The sequence below is a fragment of the Oncorhynchus tshawytscha genome, linkage group LG11 (genome assembly GCF_018296145.1).
Source record: "Oncorhynchus tshawytscha isolate Ot180627B linkage group LG11, Otsh_v2.0, whole genome shotgun sequence".
In the NCBI taxonomy this organism is placed as follows: domain Eukaryota; kingdom Metazoa; phylum Chordata; class Actinopteri; order Salmoniformes; family Salmonidae; genus Oncorhynchus; species Oncorhynchus tshawytscha.
The window spans coordinates 19,127,480-19,150,015 of record NC_056439.1 but is presented as its reverse complement, the minus strand read 5'-3'; the positions used below and the strand labels follow the sequence as shown (position 1 = coordinate 19,150,015).

The 22,536-nt window shown below is 45.0% G+C and overlaps 1 protein-coding gene across 11 annotated transcripts in view; it reads right to left on the bottom strand.

Annotated features, from left to right (window-relative positions):
* LOC112262442 (alpha-(1,6)-fucosyltransferase) overlaps positions 1-22,536 on the bottom strand; it is a 109,879-nt gene that overhangs the window by 10,010 nt on the left and 77,333 nt on the right. For 10 of the 11 annotated variants that reach the window (XM_042329869.1, XM_042329871.1, XM_042329872.1 and 7 more), the window contains 3 exons: positions 4,891-5,012; positions 3,322-3,484; positions 2,663-2,777 (listed from right to left, as the gene is read on the bottom strand). In XM_042329869.1, coding sequence (XP_042185803.1) covers positions 2,663-2,777; positions 3,322-3,484; positions 4,891-5,012 — 400 coding nt within the window. Of the gene's footprint in view, positions 1-2,662; positions 2,778-3,168; positions 3,190-3,321; positions 3,485-4,890; positions 5,013-22,536 lie in introns of those variants that run through there. The other variant, XM_042329880.1, reaches the window with a different exon arrangement.

The window sequence follows — 22,536 nt, the reverse complement described above, 5'->3', positions numbered from 1 at the left end:
GAGGTGGGGTTGTTACAACACAGGGAGGCCTGAGCTGCCTGGTTAGTAAATGTTATGGTGAAGACCAGAGAGTCGAGGCATTGTCACGCATTTGAGAGCCAAAAGTGTATTTCAGTGTGCAGGGTCTTCTGCTTACTTTCTCTTTACCTTATCAAAATACAGACTTGCTATGCTTTCTGTACTAGGAATACAGAGACAGACGGACAGAAAGACAGACACGCCCTAGTGGGCCCAGAAGGCTTTGACTGGCGTTCTACTTCATACTTCAAAACACGGTGTCTGTATGCTCTGCTGGAGTGGAGTCAGGGAGGGTCTGAAGGCAACATCCATTACCGTGACCATTCCCTTTGTTAACTCCTATCCTGATCCTGATAATCAGGTCGAGAACATGTTAACAAAGATCTATGACTGCAGCTCTGAGACTGTAGGAGCTTGTGTGTGTGTGTGTGTGTGTGTGTGTGTGTGTGTGTGTGTGTGTGTGAGAGACTGAGGGGGGTAGATTATGGGAAGGTCAACCGTCAGTCAATGGCAGATGATGGGAGATGTATGGTGGGGACTGGCGAGCATGGAGAGAGAGATAGAGAGTGAGAGAGTGTAGTGTGTGTATATGCATGCGAATGTGTGCGGCTGTAATTATATTAGTGTGTGTGTGTGTGTGTGTGTGTGTGTGTATTGAACGTATAAGCAGCAAAGGGTTAGTCTCCCTCCATTGACTGTGTGACTGGTGATGAAAAGCTGAGGCAGGGCCAGAGAGACAGGCAATACTAATGCTCCTCCATCACACAGCCACTATGTTATCAGACTAGCGCACACACACACACACTTCATCAAGTTAATCACTAGCTAGCTAACGTTAATAGCACACAGGGACTCAATATGACTAATTAACAACCTCTACCCTGCTCTCACCATTCCTTATTATTACCTAGCCTATACACACACACACACACACACACACACACACACACACACACACACACACACACACACACACACACACACACACACACACACACACACACACACACACACACACACACGTTGGGCCAGTAACCGAAAGGTTGCTGGTTTGGAATACCCGAGCCGACAAGGTGAAAGATCTGTCAATGTACCCTTGAGCAAGGCACTTAACCCTATTTTGTTCTAGGGGGAGTTGTGCTACTATGGCTGACCCTGTAAAACAACACATTTCACAGCACCTATCAGGTGTACGTGTAACGTCTGCTTCCAGCTCACACTCTCAAACACATCGATCCCCTGAACGCAGCTCACTTTCCAGCTCACACTCTCAAACACATCGATCCCCTGAACGCAGCTCACTTTCCAGCTCCCCTGACACTCACTTTCCAGCTCAACAAACACATCGATCCCCTGAACGCAGCTCACTTTCCAGCTCAGCACACTCTCAAACACATCAATCCCTGATCCCCAGCTGAACGCAGCTCACTTTCCAGCTCACACTCTCAAACACATCAATCCCCTGAACGCAGCTCACTTTCCAGCTCACACTCTCAAACACATCAATCCCCTGAACGCAGCTCACTTTCCAGCTCACACTCTCAAACACATAGATCCCCTGAATACAATTCACTCTCCAGATCCCAATCACCTGAATTCTAATCACCTGTTCACACACATGTATGTCGTTATTACACCCTATTTAGTTCAGTTCTTTGCACTCCATCATTGTGAGGTATTGTTTGTTTTGTGACACACTTCTATTCGGAGTGCTGGTGGTCCTGTAATTTAATCCTCCAGTGTATGATAGTTTTTGCCTGCCTTACTAACGAAGCCTATTCCCTGCCTGTACTTTAGCCTATTGGATTTCCTGTTATCAACCTATTGCCTGATCTCCCGGATGACGTTACTAGCCTTTTCCCTGCCTGTACTTTTGCCTTTTTGGTTCCCCTGTGTATGACCTTCTGCCTGCCCCTGGACCCAGCTACCTGCCTCCTCCTGTGGTCCTCTACAATAAACACCTGCTGCGCCCTGCGCTTGAAACTAGTTCTCTGTCTCCCATTGTGTTCAATACAGTATGTGACAATATTTTTTCCACATGCACCCGCACACTTACACGCACGAATGCCCATTTTCTGTAATATATTAGTAAACGGACACAGTTTGGGTTCCTGTCACTCCCACAAACAGAACAAAGTTGCATAACCTAGTTAGCGCAACTTCTTTACAAGACATACAGCAGGGAACTTTTGAAGGTTCTCTATGGTTTCCCTGTTGAATGACACTTTGTCGTGAGGCCTGACACCATTACACGCGTGTCAAGAGGAGGGAGAGAAGCATCGCGCTGCCTCTGCCCAACTCACAGCGGAGACAGAAGACAATCACATCCTTAGCCGTCTTAATCCTGTTATACAGTACACTGGCAGAGGGGAGGTCTACCTGCCTCTCCATACAGACCTGCTCAGCCCACACACACAGTACAGACCAGCATTACCGGGACAGAAATTTGCCCTAATAAAAACTGAACAGATTTGGATTTGTTTAAATGATCAGCTACAAGTCAATGTAGACGATTAAGTGACGTGTGGAATATCCCTATGTGGGTTGTAACCAGTCCCTGGTGTGTGGTAAAAGCCCATCCTAATCTCCCGTGGGTGTCCATACGTGTACTAGGTGTTGAGCTGTGTGGTGGACATTACGGTACCTGGAGGTATGTGATCCTGTTCTGTACCAGGTCAGACAGGTCCTTGGCCTCCTTCTCTCTCCAGTCTCCTGCTCCATCAGCCTGGCTCAGGTAGTGCAGGTCAGTCATGATGGACCTGGGGTCAACACACACAGGCGCGCACACATTAACACGGGGTTAGAGGTCACAGCTGGGTCGTAGCGTTGCAAAAGCTCCCATGGTGAATTATGTAACATGTTATCCACGTGTGTTCTGGTGTAAACGTGTGTGTCTGTGTGTGATAGAAGAGAAGACACTTTCCATTTTTCGATCGACAACAACTTAAGCTTAAGTCACTTTTCCAAAATTGGATGCTGATAGAAGAGGTTCCTTTTCTGGGCATTTTACAACTTTTCAGTGTGTGTGCAAGTACATTTATGTTACCTCTGCTGGTGCCCCAGCTCCTGCAACAAAGTGTGTGTGTGTGTGTGTGTTACCTCTGCTGGTGTCCCAGCTCCTGCAGCAAAGTGTGTGTGTGTGTGTGTTACCTCTGCTGGTGCCCCAGCTCCTGCAGCAAAGTGTGTGTGTGTGTTACCTCTGCTGGTGCCCCAGCTCCTGCAGCAAAGTGTGTGTGTGTGTGTGTTACCTCTGCTGGTGCCCCAGCTCCTGCAGCAAAGTGTGTGTGTGTGTGTGTGTGTTACCTCTGCTGGTGCCCCAGCTCCTGCAGCAGTGTGTCGATGTGTTTCTGCAGGTCCCCCTGCTCCATGTGACCCAGCTTCTTGACCTCACTGCGGACAAAGTACCAGATCTCCTTCACCCCGTTCTCTATCTTCCTCCGCAGCTCTTCCTGGTTCCTACCTGGTCCTGGAAATAAGAAGAACACAGGAAGGGAAAAAGGTAGGACAATGGAAGGTTGTTTCACACATATTTATCATTCAATCATATGCATTTTGGGAGAACACGTATATACGATAACATACACACATAGTCAGCTGAGATTTTCTCTAGCACCATATAGGGGTTGACCTTAGACACAGATCCGGGATCAGCTAAGAACACAGGACATCACATCACACACAGTCAGCTGATCCCTTGAGCAAGGCACTTAACCCCTAACCTGCAGACTACAGCAAAACATTTTCTTTCCATTTCAATGGACAATACAAATTGCCCTTAGAGACAGATCCAAGGATAACTTACTCTCACCCTAAAGCAGAGATGGGCAACTTTGATGTGGGTGGGGGCCACCAATAAATGGAACTCATCATGAGGGGCCACAGTGGCTCCTGTGTCTGCGTACCCACATCCATACCACCCCCCCACCCCCCCTAAAAACATTTTAGTGGCCCCCTTGTGACAACCAAGAGAAAAGATTAAAGTTTTAAAGTTCATTTCCTGCAATTCTACACATTTTTCCATGGGGTGGAGGCAAATGTTCTCAGTTTTTAATTTGATTACCTGACAATGTTCATGACAGGTTTAGATAGCTGCCCGCTAGACTAACTCAACATTCAAAAAATGTTTTGCTGACATGGGCTAATTGAGTGACTGCTGATCCAAAACAACAGGTATAAATTGCACCTTGTGTATTCTACTATTCTAACTCCCAACATGAAGCTGAGCCCCCCCCCCCAAAAAAAAGCAGAAATCATCATGGGGGGGCTGCAGTGGCTTGTGGGTCTGTATACCCACCTCCAGTTTTACAGAAAGGAACTTTTTAAAGTGAATGGTCCGCGAGCCTACAAAGGGCCAGTCGCCCATCCAGCCTTATAAGGTCAAGTGCAAACTGTCCTTAGATCAGTGTCTAGGCCTAGTGCCACAGACATAATAAGTGTCAGAGGTCATTAAGTGCATGCTTCTCCTACACGGACAGGGCCAGAGTACAGAGACAGAGTAGCTCTGCTAATGTATCGACAGGCATAGTAGCCTAAACCGGACTATTAAAGCAGGGGTGGCCAATCCGGCCCGCAGGTGGTTTGATCATGTTTTCATAATGTTTCAAATGACACAAAGGTTTGTAGCAGGCCGATGAAAGCAGCTGACCCAGAAAAGAGCTGCATGTGTGGCTCGTGTTACTGTGAAGGACAAGGACGGAAGATTTCCGGCTGAAATACGAGGAAAGAGGAGTGGACAGGGAATCCTGCCTGGGAATACTCCTCCTCACTGCCTCCTGTCCTAATTTCCAAGGTGTGTGTGTGTGTGTGTGTGTGTGTATGTGTGTGTCTCAAGTTCATGTGTATGTGTGTGCGTGCGCAATGTGAGTGTCATACCGTCTCCAGGCAGGCTGCGGTAGGAGTTGATCTGTTCCTTAGCTCTGATCAATTGTTCCTCCAGGATCCGCAGTCTGCCTGCACTCACCACCGGGCCCCCGTCAGACTGGCCCTCTGGTAACCTACAATACAGGGGGAGAGGAGAGGTTAGAGGTCAGTCTGGCTTCATTCACAACCTGGCCCTGGTAACCTAGAGACAGGGGAGAGGAGAGGTTAGAGGTCAGTCTGGCTTCATTCACAACCTGGCCCTGGTAACCTAGAGACAGGGGAGAGGAGAGGTTAGAGGTCAGTCTGGCTTCATTCACAACCTGGCCCTGGTAACCTAGAGACAGGGGAGAGGAGAGGTTAGAGGTCAGTCTGGCTTCATTCACAACCTGGCCCTGGTAACCTAGAGACAGGGGAGAGGAATTGAGGTGGTCTGGAATAGGGTTGAATGGCAGGAACCCGGTTACCAATGGCAGGAAATACTGGGTTACTTGGGAAAAAGTGATTTATTCTCAGGATGGAACATTTGTAAAACAGTGAGAAAATATTCAAACCTACTCTGGAATACAGCCTGGTGCAGGGAGAAGTGTAAACATACAGGACAGGGTGTCAGTGGTTAGCCTGGTTCTCTGTTAACCAACAATACAGTGGAGAGGTCAGTGAGAACGCCTGGGGCAGGGATGATTTTTGTTTTTACTGTAAGTGTCCGGCTGGCACTGCGTGTACATTATAGGTGTGTGTGTCTGTATGTTTGTGTGTACATTATAGGTGTGTGTGTCTGTGTGTTTGTGTATACATTATAAGTGTGTGTGTCTGTGTGTTTGTGTATACAGTATAGATGTGTGTGTCCCTGTCCTTCCAGGTCAAGGTGATTGTTGGCAGGCTGATTTCCCAGGGGCCTTTGCATTTGGATGCGCTTCCTCCCACCTCCCAGTGCCAATTTAATGCAATGATCAGTGGTGAGGTATGCCAGCCGACCATGGATGGGTGTGTGTGTGTGTGTGTGTGTGTGTGCGTGCATGTGTTTATAATGATCAATGGCGAGGTGTGTGTGTATAATGATCAGTGGTGAGGTGTGTGTGTATAATGATCAGTGGTAAGGTGTGAGAGCAAACGGTGACCGCAGGGCAAATCAGAGAGAGGGAGAGAGAGAGAGAGAGAAGCAGGAGAGAGAGAGAGAAAGGCACCTTCAACCCCCCATTGACTAAAATCCATTACCAACAAACACCCACATCCTTGAAAGCCATCTCTGAGCTGGACAACACTGAAGGAATGACACTTTGCTACAATGTAAAGTAGTGAGTGTACAGCTTGTATAAGTGTAAATTTGCTGTCCCCTCAAAATAACTCAACACACAGCCATTAATGTCTAAATCGCTGGCAACAAAAGTGAGTACACCCCTAAGTGGAAATGTCCAAATTGGGCCCATAGTGTCAATATTTTGTGTGGCCACCATCATTTTCCAGCACTGCCTTAACCCTCTTGGGCATGGAGTTCACCAGAGCTTCACAGGTTGCCACTGGAGTCCTCTTCCACGGTGGCCACTATGGTCTTGGTCACCGTGCTGCAGTTTCAGGGTCTTGGCAATCTTCTTATAGCCTAGGCCATCTTTATGTAGAGCAACAAAAAAAAAATTCAGATCCTCAGAGAGTTCTTTGCCATGAGGTGCCATGTTGAACTTCCAGTGACCAGTCAGTATGAGGGAGTGTGAGAGCGATGACACCAAATTTAACACACGCAAAGTGTCATTCCTTCAGTGTTGTCACATGAAAATATATACTTAAATATTTACAAAAATGTGAGGGGTGTACTCACTTTTGTGATATACTGTAGCTTCCTCACATAGTGTATGGCCTGACAAAATATGAACTGAGTAGGATGTGAGAGTAACCGTGGTGACTGGTATTCCATGAACGCAGCAGGCAGCAGAAGCAGTAGTCTTATCTAGGGAGCCTGGCTGAGAATAAATATGTTTCTGTCTCTAGCATGAAATGATGCGTGGAGTTCTGTAATGGTAAACAGCGGGTTTCCCTGTGTGTGTGTGTGTGTGTGTGTGTGTGTGTGTGTGTGTGTGTGTGTGTGTGTGTGTGTGTGTGTCTGGTTGGTCACATCATAGTGCATGGTTGTCATCAGGAATGCACAGCCACAGTACGAGATTGAAACAGGGGGAAGAAACCGCAATGTCAAAATGTTATGTCATTCTTGGCTGGTCAAGGATGAAATGAGCTGAGAGTCAGAGAGGAGAGAAGGAGATGAAGAGTCAGAGGAGAAGAGTCAGAGAGTAGAGGATGAGTGGAGAGGAGGAGTCGAGGAGAAGAGTCAGAGAGGGGGAGGCGAAGAGGAGAGCAGGAGAGAGAGAGAGCAGAACCTGAGACAGAGCTGCATTTCCTGACAAAATGTCAAAAATATAAAACAATTAGAGAGTGTCATTTTCCCAAATTTGAAACCCTTATTCAAGGTTTCAAAGACCTCTCTGATGAGGATAGGCTACCCGTCCTGTTGGGGGACGACGCAGAGAGCTGTGGGTTGGCAGCGCACTACATTGCTGCCTGCCATAAGTTGAGGGACAGTGTCTGACAGACCAATCAACCTGCACATGTACTCTACTGTATGCTTATTGTTATTGTTCAATGTATGGTTATTTTGACCCTTGGTTATTGTTGTTACTGTTGTCCCGTTGACAATTTTGATTCTCATTTTTATTTATTTTTTACATTGTAAATATCCAAAATAAGCTTTGGCAATATATACATTGTTACTTCATGCCAATAAAGCGAATTGAATTGAGAGAGAGAGAGGGAGAGGAGAGTCGGAAAGGAGAGGAGGAGAGGCTGGGGTTTAGATAATGTATATCAAAAGGGAAAATAACGGTCTACTGTCATACCCAAAGCTGTGACTATCAACAATACTACTAACATCTCATTAAAGTATAAAACAAAGCAGTACGGGGATTTATATTCAGCAAAGTTTACACAAGCCCTCTTTTTGACACTCAAAACCACACAAATTAGCATCCACACACACAATGGCTTCTCAGCTTCAGCTTGGGTATCCCTTTACTATAGTGTCAGAGTGAAACTGGAGATCCCTCTGAGCCCGCTGTGTCCTCCTCCCTGCATGAATCTAATACACCACTAAAGTAATACTCAGGACCCAGAAGGCTATCTGTTGTCAAAGCAGCTGTAGCGCCATCGGCCAGGCTGAGATCAGATGGGTGGATCAGATGGACACCGACACACCCTCCTCACCTCTCCTCCCTGTCCTCAGGATCAATGTACAGGGAACTGGGACAGGGACAGGAGTAACATGACACAACACACACTCAACAAATGAGGCCAGCAGGAACTCTCACGCAGGCCAGGCACACAGTCAAAGCATACACCCTACACCATATATCTAAGCACACAAACACACCCATGCACACGCACTATCGATGCACACACACACACACCCATAACACTCGCCATGTTATGCATATGCACACACAGTTCCAGAAGATGTGTGTTATATGACAGAGTGAGACAACAGCCCTCACTGCCATCTCTACACCCCATCAGTTTCACAGCTCTCACTTGAGTGAATCAATGTCTGGGATCTACAAGTACAAAAAGCTTCGATTTGTACATTTCATGTTGTGCTGTAGTGAAGGTCTATACAGCTGAATGCTGCCATTTTTCCACTGGGGTGGGTAGTAAGCTGGAAGAGAGGCGGAGATGGGAAGGACAGAGGAATACATGGCCTCAATCCCAGTACCCCCCTTCATCACAGCCTCTCTTCCAGTTACTATTAGAGGTCGACCGATTATGATTTTTCAACGCCGATACGATTATTGGAGGATCAAAAAAAGCCGATACCGATTAATCGACCGATTTGTATTTATTTATTTGTAATAATGACAATTACAACAATATTGAATGAACACTTATTTTAACTTAATATAATACATAAATAAAAATCAATTTAGCCTCAAATAAATAATGAAACATGTTCAATTTGGTTTAAATAATGCAAAAACAAAGTGTTGGAGAAGTAAAAGTGCAATATGTGCCATGTAAAAAAGCTAACATTTGAGTTCATTGCTCAGAACATGAGAACATATAAAAGTTGGTGGTTCCTTTTAACACGAGACTTCAATATTCCAAGGTATGAGGTTTTATGATGTTGTTAATCTAGTATTTATAGGACTATTTCTCTCTATACCTTTGTATTTCATATACCTTTGACTATTGTATGTTCTTATAGGTATTATAGTATTGCCAGTGTAACAGTATAGCTTCCGTCCCTCTCCTCGCCCCTACCTGGGCTCGAACCAGGAACACAACGACAATAGCCACCCTCGAAGCAGCGTTACCCATGCAGAGCAAGGGGAACAACTACTCCAAGTCTCAGAGCGAGTGACGTTTGAAAAGCTATTAGCGCGCACCCCGCTAACTAGCTAGCCATTTCACATCGGTTACACCAGTCATTAGGCTGATAGGCTTGAAGTCATAAACAGCGCTGTGCTTGCGAAGAGCTGCTGGCAAAACGCACTAAAGTGCTGTTTGAATGAATGCTTACGAGGCTGCTGCTGCCTACCATCGCTCAGTCAGACTGCTCTATCAAATCATAGACTTAATTATAACATAACACACAGAAATACGAGTCTTTGGTCATTAATTTGGTCGAATCCGGAAACTATCATTTCGAAAACAAAACGTTAATTATTTCAGTGAAATACGGAACAGTTCGGTATTTTATCTAACGGGTGGCATCCCTAAGTCTAAATATTCTTGTTACATTGCACAACCTTCAATGTTATGTCAGAATTACATAAGATTCTGGCAAATTAATTCGCAATGAGCCAGGCTGCCCAAACTGTTGCATATACCCTGACTCTGCGTGCAATGAACGCAAAAGAAGTGACACAATTTCACCTGGTTAATATTGCCTGCTAACCTGGATTTCTTTTAGCTAAATATGCAGGTTTAAAAATATATACTTCTGTGTATTGATTTTAAGAAAGGCATTGGTGTTTATGGTTAGGTACAGTCATCCAACGATTGTGCTTTTTTCGCAAATGCGCTTTTGTTAAATCATCCCCCAGTGTTGCATCGATTATATGCAACGTAGGACACGCTAGATAAACTAGTAACCATGTGTAGTTATAACTAGTGATTATGATTGATTGATTGTTTTTATAAGATAAGTTTAATGCTAGCTAGCAACTTACCTTGGATTCTACTGCATTCGCGTAACAGGCGTGGAGTGCAATGAGAGGCAGGTGGTTAGAGCGTTGGACTAGTTAACTGTAAGGTTGCAAGATTTGATCCCCCCCAGCTGACAAGGTGAAAATCTGTCGTTCTGCCCCTGAACAAGGCAGTTAACCCACCGTCATTGGGCCGTCATTGAAAATAAGAATGTGTTCTTAAATGACTTGCCTAGTTAAATAAAGTTATAATATATATATATATATATATATATTAATAAAAACAAATCGGCAAAATCGGCGCCCAAAAATACCAATTTCCGATTGTTATGAAAACTTGACATCGGCCCTAATTAATCGGCCATTCCGATTAATCGGTCGACCTGTAGTTACTTTCCACCCCAGTAGAATAATGTATAGACCTTCACTAAAGCACAACATGAAATGTGTTCCTCCCCCTCCGTTTTGCGTGACCCCCATCGAAGCGTAGTGGTATCCCAAATAAACTTTGAGCGAGGTATAATGCCTTGTCATCCCTCTAGCTGGCCATCCAGACTAAGCAAATCAAGATGCAGACTTTCTATCGAGTGTTTCCCAAAACTCTCATGATGCTCTGCGAACCCAACCATGGAGAGTTGCTTCAATTAATAAATGCTGAAAAAAATACTAGGATGGAGGAAAAAGGGAGGAGACAGGTTAAAGAAGGATTTTTAAGCCTTGAGAGTTTTGAGACATGCATTGTGTATGTGTGCCATTCAGCGGGTGAATGGGCAAGACAAAATATTGAAGTGCCTTTGAACGGGATAGGGTAGTAGGTTCCAGGCACACTGTTTTTAGTGTGTCAAGAACTACAACGCTGCTGGGTTTTTCACGCTCAACAGTTTCCCGTGTGTATCAAGAATGGTCCACCACCCAAAGGACATCCAGCCAACTTGGGCCAGCATCCTCGTGGAGTGCTTCCAACACCTTGTAGAGTCCACGCACTGACAAATTGAGGCTGTTCTGAGGGCAAAAGTGGGTGCAACTCAATATTAGGACGGTGTTCCTAATGTTTGTACACTAAGTGTATGTTAGTTCATGTAGAGACAAACGATTTAGCATATTTTTGGGTCATAAAATACATTCACGAACATCGCAATTTAACAAGCTATCTGACTAGCGAAAGTTAATTTGCCAGCTAGCTATACATTTATTTTTCTATATGGGTGTTTGACATTTATATGAACTGTAATTCATGTTGTTAAATGTTTTAATGACCAGAAAACCAGGCTGTCATCATGTGAAAACCAGTGGATATAAAGAGCCTAGCTAAAGCATTTAACATTACTGCAAATTGAATAAACAATTTTACACCGAACAAAAATATAAACACAACATGTAAAGTGTTGGTCCCATGTTTCATGAGCTGAAATAAAATATCCTAAAAATTTTCCATACGCACAAAATGTATTTCAAATTTTGTGTACAAATTTTGTTACATCCCTGTTAGTGAGCATTGCTCATTTGCAAAAATAATCCATCCACCTGTCTCAAGTTTTGAGGGAGCGTGCAATTGGCATGTTGACTGCATTAATGTCCACCAGAGCTGTTGCCTGGAAATTGAATCTGACTATCTCTACCATAAGCCACCTCCAGAGTCATTTTAGATCATTTGGCAGTACGGCCAACCGGCCTCACAACCAGAGAACTGGAGAAGTGTGCTCTTCAAGGATAAATCCCTGTTTCAACTGTACCGGGTAGATGCGTGTAATGGTGTCGCGTGGGTGAGAGGTTTGCTGATGGTTTGCTGATGTCAAAGTTGTGAACATAGCGCCCCATGGTGGGGCAGGCATAAGCTACAGACAACAAACACATTTGCATTTTATCAATGGCAATTTTAATGCAGATAGATACCATGACGAGATCCTGAAGCCAAGTGTCGTGCCATTCATCTGCCGCCATCAACTCATGTTTCAGCATGATAATGCACGGCCCCATGTCGCAAGGATCTGTACACAATTCCTGGAAGCTGAAAATATCCCAGTTCTTCCATGGCCTATATACTCACCAGACATGTCACCCCTTGAGCATGTTTGGGATGCTCAGGATCAACGTGTACGACAGCGTGTTCCAGTTCCCGCCAATATCCAGCAACTTCGCACAGCCATTGAAAAGGAGTGGGAAAACATTCCACAGGCCACAATCAACAGCCTGATCAACTCTACGCAAAGGAGATGTGTCGCACTGCAAGAGGCAAATGGTGGTCACACCCGATACTGACTGGTTTTCTGATCCATACCCTTACTTTTTTTAAAGCTATCCATGACCAACAGATGCATACAGTGGGGCAAAAAAGTATTTAGTCAGCCACCAATTGTGCAAGTTCTCCCACTTAAAAAGATGAGAGAGGCCTGTAATTTTCATCGCAGGTACACTTCAACTATGACAGACAAAATTAGAAAAAAAATCCGGACAATCACATTGTAGGATTTTGAATGAATTTATTTGCAAATTATGGTGGAAAATAAGTATTTGGTCAATAACAAAAGTTCCTCTCAATACTTCGTTATATACCCGTTATTGGCAATGACAGAGGTCAAACGTTTTCTGTAAGTCTTCACAAGGTTTTCACACACTGTTGCTGGTATTTTGGCCCAGTCCTCCATGCAGATCTCCTTAAGACAGTGATGTTTTGGGGCTGTTGCTTGGCAACACGGACTTTCAACTCCCTCCAAAGATTTTCTATGGGGTTGAGATCTGGAGACTGGCTAGGCCACTCCAGGACCTTGAAATGCTTCTTACGAAGCCACTCCTTCATTGCCCGGGTGGTGTGTTTGGGATCATTGTCATGCTGAAAGACCCAGCCACGTTTCATCTTCAATGCCCTTGTTGATGGAAGGAGGTTTTCACTCAAAATCTCACGATACATGGCCCCATTCATTCTTTCCTTTACACGGATCAGTCGTCCTGGTCCCTTTGCAGAAAAACAGCCCCAAATCATGATGTTTCCACCTCCATGCTTCACAGTAGGTATGGTGTTCTTTGGATGCAACTCAGCATTCTTTGTCCTCCAAACACGACGAGTTGAGTTTTTACCAAAAAGTTATATTTTGGTTTCATCTGACCATATGACATTCTCCCAATCTTCTTCTGGATCATCCAAATGCTCTCTAGCAAGCTTCAGACGGGTCTGGACATGTACTGACTTAAGCAGGGGGACACGTCTGGCACTGTAGGATTTGAGTCCCTGGTGGCGTAGTGTGTTACTGATGTTAGGCTTTGTTACTTTGGTCCCAGCTCTCTGCAGGTCATTCACTAGGTCCCCCCGTGTGGTTCTGGGATTTTTGCTCGCCGTTCTTGTGATCATTTTGACCCCACGGGTTGAGATCTTGCGTGGAGCCCCAGATCGAGGGAGATTATCAGTGGTCTTATATGTCTTCCATTTCCTAATAATTGCTCCCACAGTTGATTTCTTCAAACCAAGCTGCTTACCTATTGCAGATTCAGTCTTCCCAGCCTGGTGCAGGTCTACAATTTTGTTTCTGGTGTCCTTTGACAGCTCTTTGGTCTTGGCCATAGTGGAGTTTGGAGTGTGCCTGTTTGAGTTTGTGGACAGGTGTCTTTTATACTGATAACAAGTTCAAACAGGTGCCATTAATACAGGTAACTAGTGGAGGACAGAGGAGCCTCTTAAAGAAGAAGTTACAGGTCTGTGAGAGGCAGAAATCTTGGTTGTTTGTAGGTGACCAAATACTTATTTTTCACCATAATTTGCAAATAAATTAATTAAAAATCCTACAATGTGATTTTCTGTATTTTTCCCCCTCATTTTGTCTGTCATCGTTGAAGTGTATCTATGATGAAAATTTACAGGCCTCTCTCATCTTTTTAAGTGGGAGAACTTGCACAATTGTTGGCTGACTAAATACTTTTTTGCCCCACTGTATATGTAACGTAGATAGCTAACCTTTTTCTTACTTATTGTATAGTGTAGGATAAAAATACCTGTATGCCTATGGATATGGATATGTATGGACCCTAAAATGGTTGGTATAAAGTTCAGAACGGTGGTTTGAATGTTTTATGGCTTCCACTGGTTAAGGGGAGGTGCACAGAGAACGAGGACACGTACCTCTCCAACGCAGAGAAGAAGAGAAGGATAAAACAACAGCGGTGTAAAAATAAGAATCATCCTGATGCTGGGAGAAAAGTGTCTCTTGCTGCAACCCAGCGATGGGAATAAGACAGAACAGAGCCCTGAGGGTGCAGAGTATCTGGGTGCAAAACACACACACACACACACACACACACACACACACACACACACACACACACACACACACACACACACACACACACACACACACACACACACACACACATACACACACACACACATACACACACACACCAAAGAAAAAACAAAATAACAAAAAGTAATTCCACACGTAGCTGCTGTGGCCTAGTTCCTTTCTTTGTTATCAGCCCACTATGGTGTAAGCCACAATGTACACACTGTACACACTGGGCCAGTAGGGACTGGGAGCCACTCTCTGGATCCCAAATGGCACCCTATTGCCTACATACCGCACTATAGTTGACCAGCACCTGCAGTCACAGTGGCTGTGGATGAATGGAAACTGTAAAGGATATAGGCAGAGATGCGGCTCTGTGCCTCTGTGTTAACGGCTGGTGTATACGCTCCATTATAGGGCCATTCAGACACACAATGGATGTGTGGGATATGTAGGTCGAGTGGGACAAAGGCATGTAGCCTCTAGAGTGTCAGCTCGTGGGAGAGGAAGTGAGAGAAAGGAGAGTTGAGCTGTGTGTGAGAGAATCGACTGTGTGACATACAGTAACATTGCATCACTGCCATCAATACCACTCGAGAGGCATATCGGTTGGATCTGTGTGTGTGTGTGTGTGTGTGTGTGTCTAAATGTAGCCAGAAATCAGAATTAAGCCTTGCGTGTTTCACTTGGTGTTTAAGTGAGTCTGTCAAAGTGCAAGTCAGAATATCTGTATTATTGCAAATGTGTGTGTCGGTCTGAGTGGGAGCGAGTGAGTGTGTATGTTTGAGCTTGTGTGTGTGTGTGCGTGTCTGAGTGAGAGTTTGCCTACACCAACTAATGCTTAGAAGACAGTTTAATGTCTGTATTAGCGGGGGGATGAACCCAGTCCCATTCCCTTCAGCTTAAAACACGCAGAAATCACAGATGAACGCTTTCATCGCGGTGAGTTCTACGCCTTACAGAACAGAAACAGGCTAGTGAAATAAAGGACCAGGTCTTAAATAGAACACATTCAGGTGACACTAATGTACCTTTAATGTCCATTATAAAACGGGTTGTTTGGATTCTGGATGCTTACTGGACGAGCAGCGTTCCAAGCCGTGCTGTATTGGCCTAGACAGTCACACCTAAGCCTGCTAACAGGTCCATCTGAATTCTCACGTCGCCTCCATAGGAATATCATGTTCACTTTGCTGTATTTCCCCTTGTTTCTAGCCTAGCATTCAGTCTGGTACAGTGGCCGGGTTAATATAAGCCTGGCATTCAGTCTGGTACAGTGGCCGGGTTAATATAAGCCTAGCATTCAGTCTGGTACAGTGGTCGGGTTAATATAAGCCTGGCATTCAGTCTGGTACAGTGGTCGGGTTAATATAAGCCTGGCATTCAGTCTGGTACAGTGGTCGGGTTAATATAAGCCTGGCATTCAGTCTGGTACAGTGGCCGGGTTAATATAAGCCTGGCATTCAGTCTGGTACAGTGGTCGGGTTAATATAAGCCTAGCATTCAGTCTGGTACAGTGGTCGGGTTAATATAAGCCTAGCATTCAGTCTGGTACAGTGGTCGGGTTAATATAAGCCTAGCATTCAGTCTGGTACAGTGGTCGGGTTAATATAAGCCTAGCTGTTTGCCTGTCCGACCTCAGAAACGACGTGTCAAATTTGAAATGCGATCTCCCCTGTACCATAGAGAGCGAACAGTGTCCAGAAAAGAGAGTGGTCACCTAGTTTCTCTTGAACATCGTGTAAGCTGCAACTCGTTTCCCTGAGGCCATTCCACTGAGGAAAATCACGAGAGGAAAGTTACTACGGATGTGGTAAGGACAACGTGGTTGCTGATTGTCTTTCAAGGGTGGGAGTATTATTTTGGTTGCGCTCGTTCCAGGGGGGTGGGAGTATTCAAAACATACTTTATTTGACCCGTTTCTGAAAACTTCAGAGTTTAAGGCAACTATATATATGAAAAATATATTTAAAAAAAAAAGTCTTTGTTTTGTTTTCTATTTAATTGTTGACACCATGTTTATATTGGAGAAGGCGACTCATAAGGAGTGACGCATTTAAGTGAAATTAAAGTTGTTTTCTGTTGGTGGTGAGCAAACTTGTCTTAAGTGGGACGGTGTTACAGCTTTTGGTTTTTACATTTATGATTTGAGGTTGGAATTTTCCACACGTATAGCGCGTTAGCAACGATTGGTGTCACCTCATTAGTCAGCATGTGTTACACCTGTGCTGGCTTGTCCATCTCGTTAGTTGGAAGGTGTTTCACCTGTGCTGGCCCAGGTGATATTTATGAGCGGCTGGCCCAGTACTCAAGTTGTCTTGAGAGATATGGAGGGTTAACACGCCCCCTATTTTTGATTTCTAGACAAAACAATCCTTTATCTGATCTTCCCCTGATTTTGTTTTGCACTACTTTTTTGTTTTGACTCCTGTCTTGAAGTTTGGTGTGGTTTTTTTTCTTTTGTTTGCCTCTTCTGGGCCAAATTTCATGGGCGCTCATGGTGGGTGTCTTTTAGGTTCCAGTTGTTTGCTGCTTAGTCAACTTTCAGCAGACACCCCATGAGTGTCTTTAAGAAACCTTCCTAAAACCACACCTGTTTCGTTTTGGCTGTTGTCAGTGACTCTGTTTGAGCGACATGAATTGGTTTTCTTGCTGGGGAACATAAAAGACATAATTAGGCTCGCTGTAGTTTAGCTAGCATAGCAACAATCGCTGTTTGCTTCGCGTCAAGCCGAACAACGCCATTTACCTGTGACTGTATTCAGCACATGGCCCGGTCTCTTGTGCTTTATTGTTTAAATACACACACTTTGTCACAATAGCTATAAGGAATATGGTTGATAACTTGTCTGGCTTTAAATCTGTGCCTTTGATATGGCCATGAAATAGAAAATACACTCCCAACTCTATTCAGATGACGGATGGACAAAAAGTGCCTGAGAGATGAAGTCAATTCTGCAACTGTCCCAGCAGTGATTTACATCATGTGTGTCTGACTAAATCACTGTTAGGATTATATCAGAGCCATTTCCCCAGGCTGCTGTTATACACTGCAGAGTGATTGTATTGTAAATGCTTCTGTGCCTTCCTAAACCGGATGGTGAACTTCAGGGAGATACATGTATAACGCCTGCTGGCTGCTGCAGAGGAAGAAGCAGTGTCGACACCTCTGTCTAATCAGCTGCAGGAGATCTTCTTGGCCAGCCTCTGCTTTTGCCTCTATCTCCCTTTATCTTTCTCCTCTCCATTCCTTACCTCATCGCCACACACACACAACAGAAATGTCTCCTCTCTCTCGCCATCTCTGACCGCACTCTCCATCTCTCGTTCTCTTCTGTCTCTCCTCCATTTACTCCCTCCCTCCCTCCAATCGCTACCAACACAAAAGCAGTCTGACAGGCTGGCAGACAGCTACTCTGGAGCGAGATAGCACCATAGTGACCAGACAGGACCCTTTTATTTACAGGAGTCTTGGTAGAAAAAAAATCACCTGTCTCGCTACTCTGGAAAAATGTATTGTTGAGTTAGTTTGATTGAACAGGGTGAAGTTAGGGCACAAACACGACTACACCTCAGCTCAGCTGAAAATAGGCCTACAGACCATACGAACCAGGCAGACACACAGACTATATACACACACACAGTAACAAAATCAACTCCCCTCCATCCTCGGACACTGTCTGACTGAACACACATGCTGGTGTAGTAAACATACGCACATACTGAGGCTTGGTCACATGCTGGTGTACTACCCCGCTCCCAGCTCCCTCCCTCTCTCCATCCCTCTGTCCCTTCATCCCTCACTCCCACTCATCCATCACCCTGTCAATCAGCCAGCGAAGGGTCAATCTACCCAGCGCTCACCATCTCTGTCGTGCGCACGCACACACGTCTGCTGGACCCATCTGAGCTCATCATAAGTGTGTGTCCACAGGGAGCTTGTCAGAATGACTGACAGCCCAGCTAAAGTAGATGGGGTGAAACTGCTCAGGGTGCTAGCCCCGTTTTAAATTGACCATTGAGTCAATATATAATAAAGATGAACCCTTAGAAGAGACCAAACCAACACCCACTTTAAAGATATAAAATGCACGCACACACACAAATACGTTTGCTTTACTATACTTGTGGGGACCAAACAATTGATTCCCATTCTTAATCTGATTTCTTGTAACCCTTAACCTAACGCCAAATCCTTAACCTAAACCTAACGCCAAACCCTAAACCTAACCCTTAACCTAACACTTAACCCTTAACCTAACCGTAAACCTTAACCTAACCCTAACGCCAAATCCTTAACCTAACCCTAACGCCAAACCCTAACCTAACACTTAACCCTGCTAACCGTAACCCTTAACCTAACCTTAACTCCTAACCATAACCCTTAACCTAATTCCTAACCTAACCATAACCCTTAACCTAATTCCTAACCTAACCGTAACCCTAACTCCTAACCGTAACCCTTAACCTAACTCCAAACTCTAAACCTAACTCCTAACCGTAACCCTTTACCCAACCCTAACTCCTAACCCTTAACCTAACCCTAACGCCAAATCCTTAACCTAACCCTAACGTCAAACCCTAAACCTTTAACCTAACACTTAACCCTTACCTTACCTAACCATAACCCTTAACCTACCCCTAAACCTAACCCTTAACCTAACACAACCTTTAACCTAACCCTTAACCTAACACAACCTTTAACCTAACACTTAACCTAACCGTAACGCCAAATCCTTAACCTAACCGTAACGCCAAATCCTTAACCTAACCGTAACGTCAAACCCTAAACCTAACCCTAACTCCTAACCCTTAACTAACCCTAACTCCTAACCCTTAACCTAACCCTAACTCCTAACCCTTTACCTAACCCTTAACCTAACCCTAATTCCTAACCGCAACCCGTAACCTAACCCTAATTCCTAACCCTAATTCCTAACCTAACCCTAACTCCTAACCCTAACCCTAATCCTAACTCCTAACAGTAACCCTAACTCCTGACCGTAACCCTAACTCCTGACCGTAACCCTAACTCCTAATCCTAACTCCTAACCCCTAACCCTTTACCTAACCCTTAACCTAACCCTAATTCCTAACCGCAACCCGTAACCTAACCCTAACTCCTAACCCTTAACCTAACCCTAATTCCTAACCTAACCCTAACTCCTAACCCTAATCCTAACCCTAACTCCTAACCCTAACTCCTAACCCTAATCCTAACTCCTAACAGTAACCCTAACTCCTGACCGTAACCCTAACTCCTAACCCTAACCCCTAACCCAAGTAAAACTAAATGCATGCTCTTCAACCGATCGCTACCTGCACCTACCTGCCTGTCCAACATCACTACTCTGGACGGCTCTGACTTAGAATACGTGGACAACTACAAATACTTAGGTGTCTGGTTAGACTGTAAACTCTCCTTCCAGACCCATATCAAACATCTCCAATCCAAAGTTAAATCTAGAATTGGATTCCTATTTCGCAACAAAGCATCCTTCACTCATGCTGCCAAACATACCCTTGTAAAACTGACCATCCTACCAATCCTCGACTTTGGCGATGTCATTTACAAAATAGCCTCCAATACCCTACTCAACAAATTGGATGCAGTCTATCACAGTGCAATCCGTTTTGTCACCAAAGCCCCATATACTACCCACCATTGCGACCTGTACGCTCTCGTTGGCTGGCCCTCGCTTCATACTCGTCGCCAAACCCACTGGCTCCATGTCATCTACAAGACCCTGCTAGGTAAAGTCCCCCCTTACCTCAGCTCGCTGGTCACCATAGCATCTCCCACCTGTAGCACACGCTCCAGCAGGTATATCTCTCTAGTCACCCCCAAAACCAATTCTTTCTTTGGCCGCCTCTCCGTCCAGTTCTCTGCTGCCAATGACTGGAACGAACTACAAAAATCTCTGAAACTGGAAACACTTATCTCCCTCACTAGCTTGAAGCACCAACTGTCAGAGCAGCTCACAGATTACTGCACCTGTACATAGCCCACCTATAATTTAGCCCAAACAACTACCTCTTTCCGAACTGTATTTAATTAATTTATTTATTTTGCTCCTTTGCACCCCATTATTTTTATTTCTACTTTGCACATTCTTCCATTGCAAATCTACCATTCCAGTGTTTTACTTGCTATATTGTATTTACTTTGCCACTATGGCCTTTTTTTGCCTTTACCTCCCTTTTCACCTCATTTGCTCACATCGTATATAGACTTGTTTATACTGTATTTTTGACTGTATGTTTGTTTTACTCCATGTGTAACTCTGTGTCGTTGTATCTGTCGAACTGCTTTGCTTTATCTTGGCCAGGTCGCAATAGTAAATGAGAACTTGTTCTCAACTTGCCTACCTGGTTAAATAAAGGTGAAATATATATATTTAAAAAAAACTAATCCTAACCCTATCCCTAACTCCTAACCTTTAACCTAACCCTAACTCCTAACCTAACCCAAACTCCTAACCCTAACTCCTAACCCTAAACTTAATTCTCACCATAACCATAATTATAACCCTAAACCTAACCCCTATACCTAAAATGGCACTTTTCCTTGTGGGGACCGGCAAGGATAGTGAAACCACGCATGCACGCACACACACAGACACACATGCACACACAGACACACACACGCTCTGTCCTACTCAGACAGCTCTGTTAGCAGTGCAGCCAGAAGTCTCATTACTGCAGTTCCTCTGAGAGACTCAGCACACTGCTGCAGTCTCAGTCTATACCCCAAATGGCACCCTATTCCCTTTATAGTGCACTACTTTTGACCAGAGCCTTATAGGGCCCTGGTCAAAACTATTGCACTATGAAGGGAATAAGGTGCCAAATGGGACGTAGATTTAAGTCTCACTGGCTGCTTCTCATTATGCTGCCTGGCCTCCACACATAGCAGAGCAGCCATTACCACAGGGCCTGGAACCCTGTACACCACCCCATTAACACTGTAGACACAACCCTGTACACCACCCCATTACCACAGGACCTGGACCCTGAACACCACCCCATTAACACTGTAGACACAACCCTGTACACCACCCCATTACCACAGGACCTGGACCCTGTACACCACCCCATTAACACTGTAGACACAACCCTGTACACCACCCCATTACCACAGGACCTGGACCCTGTACACCACCCCATTAACACTGTAGACACAACCCTGTACACCACCCCATTACCATAGGGCCTGGACCCTGTACACCACCCCATTAACACTGTAGACACAACCCTGTACACCACCCCATTACCACAGGGCCTGGACCCTGTACACCACCCCATTAACACTGTAGACACAACCCTGTACACCACCCCATTACCACAGGGCCTGGAACCCTGTACACCACCCCATTAACACTGTAGACACAACCCTGTACACCACCCCATTACCACAGGGCCTGGACCCTGTACACCACCCCATTAACACTGTAGACACAACCCTGTACACCACCCCATTACCACTATAGACACAACCCTGTACACCACCCCATTAACACTGTAGACACAACCCTGTACACCACCCCATTACCACTGTAGACATAACCCTGTACACCACCCCATTACCACTGTAGACACAACCCTGTACACCACCCCATTAACACTGTAGACACAACCCTGTACACCACCCCATTACCACTGTGGACACAACCCTGTACACCACCCCATTAACACTGTAGACACAACCCTGTACACCACCCCATTACCACTGTAGACATAACCCTGTACACCACCCCATTAACACTGTAGACACAACCCTGTACACCACCCCATTAACACTGTAGACACAACCCTGTACACCACCCCATTACCACTGTAGACACAACCCTGTACACCACCCCATTAACACTGTAGACACAACCATGTACACCACCCCATTAAGACTGTCGACAACCCTGTACACCCTGTACACCACCCCATTGCCACTGCAAATAATATTCAAACCCTACCGTAACACTGCAGTAACACCGCAGTAACACTGCAGTAACACTGTAGTAACACCGCAATAACACTGTAGTAACACTGCAGTAACGCTGCAGTAACACCGCTATAGCACCATAGTAGCACCGCAGTAACACCACAGTAACGCCGCAGTAATACAGTAGTAACACCGCAGTAACACTGTAGTAACACTGTAGTAACGCCGGAGTAATGCCGCAGTAACACTGCAGTAACACCGC